The following is a 2,936-nucleotide window of genomic DNA, read 5'->3' on the forward strand; positions in this document are numbered from 1 at the left end:
CTGGAGCCTCTGTAAGGAGAGCCGTCCTTCCCTGGCCACGCCTGGACCCACTGCCGGCGCCTGGCTCCAGCCTCCGCTGGGGTGCAGACAGCTGGGCTGGGCTTGTGGGAGCGGCAGGGGCCGGGGTGGACTGAGGCCGAGCAGCAGCGGGCTGGTCAGGACCTGCTCCTGCCGCTCAGCGCCCGGGTCTGCTTTTCAGAGTATGTGGCGGCGGGTACTCCCCAACCACACCACTGACTTCTTCAAGTCTGGCGCTGCATCGGCGGACGTCGTGAGGTGAGGCAGGGGGACCTGGTGCGTGTCACAGCCCTCGCGAGGACACCATGTCTGTGGGGGTGAGGCATCCAGCGTGCAGCTCAGAGGACTCGGGCTGGGCCGGTGGGCTGGGCCGTGGCAGGGAGACCCACTCCGTGTGGCCTCTCGCCACGGGTCAGGAAGCTGGCGCTGCCCCTGAGGGCCCGCCACACCTGCCCCAGTGTGGTGGCTCCCAGCTCAGAGCAGCAAGCAGGTGCAGAGGGCAGCCCGGGAAGCCCCATCACATCCCACCACTGCCTCGATGCCTCCGAGTAGTCACAGCCTGTCCAGACTCCAGGTGGCCTGGGCCGAGACCCCTGCGGGGCGGAGGCTCCCAGAGCGTGCCTCTTGGTTTAAAGCTACCACGCACCCCAGCGCCCCCCAGAGGCCGGGGCATGAGGGGAGAGGAAGAGGCAGGGAGAGCCTGAGGAGACGCTCTAACCCCAGCACCTGCTGTGTGCCTGTGGGGAGTGGAGGGTGAGGACCACTGCAGTAACGGGGGCAGGGGGGCATCAAAAATTGAATTAAAGTGCATGTTTATTTTGGTGCAAAAAGTTCTTAAAACGCATGCATAGTTTTTTGTAATGGTTGTCGTCTATGAACTTTTTGAAGACCCCTTTGAAATGCAAGTACAGCTTCCTACAACAAAAGGCTCAGATCCGGGGAGGGGTGGGGGCTCTGGTTTCTGGGGTGGCCCACGCTAGGCAGGGTAGAGGTGCCCGCATCAGCAGGGAGCCCCCTCCTGCCCCTCTGGCCGGTGCCACCCCGACTGTTGTCTCCATAGCGACTCACTGGCCTCTGCGTCCCCAGGGTCGTCCTCTCGCATCGAACAGCAGTAAGGTCTGACGTGGTATGGGGGGACGCAGGACGTGTTTGCACAGCTCAGCCTGCAAGTGACAGCAGCTTCGTTCACTCCCTCACTCACTCAGACAGGAGCAAAGCGCTGGGAAGCCCGGGTGGCGTGACTGGCGTGGCTCCTGCCCGAGGCTCGGGCTGCGTCGATAACCATGGTGCCCGCACTGCCCTCGTTTCAGGCAGGAATCGTCCTCGGGAGGGCTAGGTGGCCGCACCCCAGCTCGGTCTCATCCTTCTCGCCTGTGACCCAGGGGCACGGCCCGGAGGTGCCGCTCGACACGGCCGTGTGCTGTCGCCTTGCCTTGGTGACGCTGTCTCCACCCCTCCTCCGTCCCCTGCCTTTCCTAACCGGGTGGCCACCTGCTCCGTGCTGGGCTCTGAGCGCGTCACAGGGCCGGGGCATGTCGTGGTTCGATGTCTGTATGAGGTGGAACGCTCCTCTCCTCCCTGTGGCTTTCCCTCCTGCTCTTCCACGGTGTCTGTCCAAGGTTACGAGCAGCTTCGGTCATTAGTAGCCGAGTCGTCTCGTCCACGTGCCGCGAGCCGGCAGAGGCGGGTGTTAGTGCCCGTTTCACACGGGCCGCCTAGGCTGGGTGGCTTGGCGCTCGCCCAGGCCACGCTGCGTAAGTGCTGGAGTGAGGCGCGTGGCCGGGGCTCCGGACCCCGATTCCAGGCGCCTGGGTGGCCGTGGGTGGCGCACCGCCAGTGCCGCCGACGCCGTGTCCTCCCCTCAGGCTGGTGGAGGAGGTGAAGGAGCTGTGTGCCGGGCTGGAGCTGGGGGGCGAGGACGTGTATGCGGCCACCACCTTCGGGGACTTCGTCCAGCTGCTAGTGCGGAGGCTGCGTGGGGAGGATGAAGACGGCCAGTGTGCCATCGACTATGTGAGTCCCGGCCCTCCCACGGCGGCCCGCAGGCCACCGCCCCTGTGATTCTGTGCCGGCCGCCCTCAGCTCCGCACACTCTCCTGGCAGCCCTGCAGGCTGGGGTGCAGGACTGCGGGAAACTCGCGAGCGCGCTCCGTCTCAGCCCTCAAACAGGCCGAGAGATTTAGGAGGGACTTTCCGTAACGATCCCAGCAAGGAAAGCGACTGGCCTTGTGCTCAGACTGTGTATGTGGGAGTGTCTGAAGTAGCTGAAGATCTAGCTCTTAAAGAAATTCATGAAAAGTCTCCCCCGGGGGCGCTTGGCAGGCTACCAGCAGCCTGGCCGCCCAGAAGACGGCACGCCGAGGAGCGCGTGGACGTAGGGCCTGCGGCCTCGTGCAGCCCCGACGGGCGTGCGTCCGGTTGCCCCGAACACGTGCACTAGGCTCCTACACCCTCCAGCGGGTTTGGGAGGCAGAAGCCACACGCGGAGGGACAGCGGACTAGGCCAGGTTTGCAGTGACAGTCCTGGGGGCCGGGCAGGCTGGGCAGGGGCACGGCCTCCGTGCGGTGGGTTCCCGCAGGTTCTGCAGAGCGGCCCGTCATCCCCTTGCGTGAGAAAGCCTCCTTCAGGGCTCGGATGACTTAGGCCTGACTCGAAGGGTTCCATTTTGATTCCGACAGATTCTCGCACCCGTAGGGCGAGCTTCGGCTCCATTTCACTGCACCTTGGAGCGAGGGTGGTTTGAAAACTGTGTCCAGGCAGGCGGCCCTGGGTTTAGCACGGGTGACCGGTGAACAGACTCCAGGAGGGGGTCAGTAGCCCAGAGGCTCCTGCCCGCCGTGGGGAAGTGAGTGGGGGTGGTGACACGGCTACTGACTCCCGAGGGCCTTGCCACCCGCCTTGTCCCATGCGCGAGCGC

The 2,936-nt window shown here is 65.1% G+C and overlaps 1 protein-coding gene across 3 annotated transcripts in view; it reads left to right on the forward strand.

Moving 5' to 3' along the window:
• Window positions 1-2,936, forward strand: part of ALDH1L1 (aldehyde dehydrogenase 1 family member L1) — a 60,547-nt gene that overhangs the window by 37,049 nt on the left and 20,562 nt on the right. For all 3 annotated transcript variants that reach the window (XR_003548116.1, XM_027768783.1, XM_006169770.3), the window contains 2 exons: window positions 200-276; window positions 1,884-2,031. Coding sequence is in view for 2 of the 3 variants with exons in the window: in XM_027768783.1 (XP_027624584.1) it covers window positions 200-276; window positions 1,884-2,031 (225 nt within the window). In the remaining variant the exon portion in view is untranslated. The remainder of the gene's footprint in view (window positions 1-199; window positions 277-1,883; window positions 2,032-2,936) is intronic.

The sequence above is a fragment of the Tupaia chinensis genome, unplaced genomic scaffold (assembly GCF_000334495.1).
Source record: "Tupaia chinensis unplaced genomic scaffold, TupChi_1.0 Scaffold147500_1, whole genome shotgun sequence".
NCBI classification, from domain to species: Eukaryota; Metazoa; Chordata; class Mammalia; order Scandentia; family Tupaiidae; genus Tupaia; species Tupaia belangeri.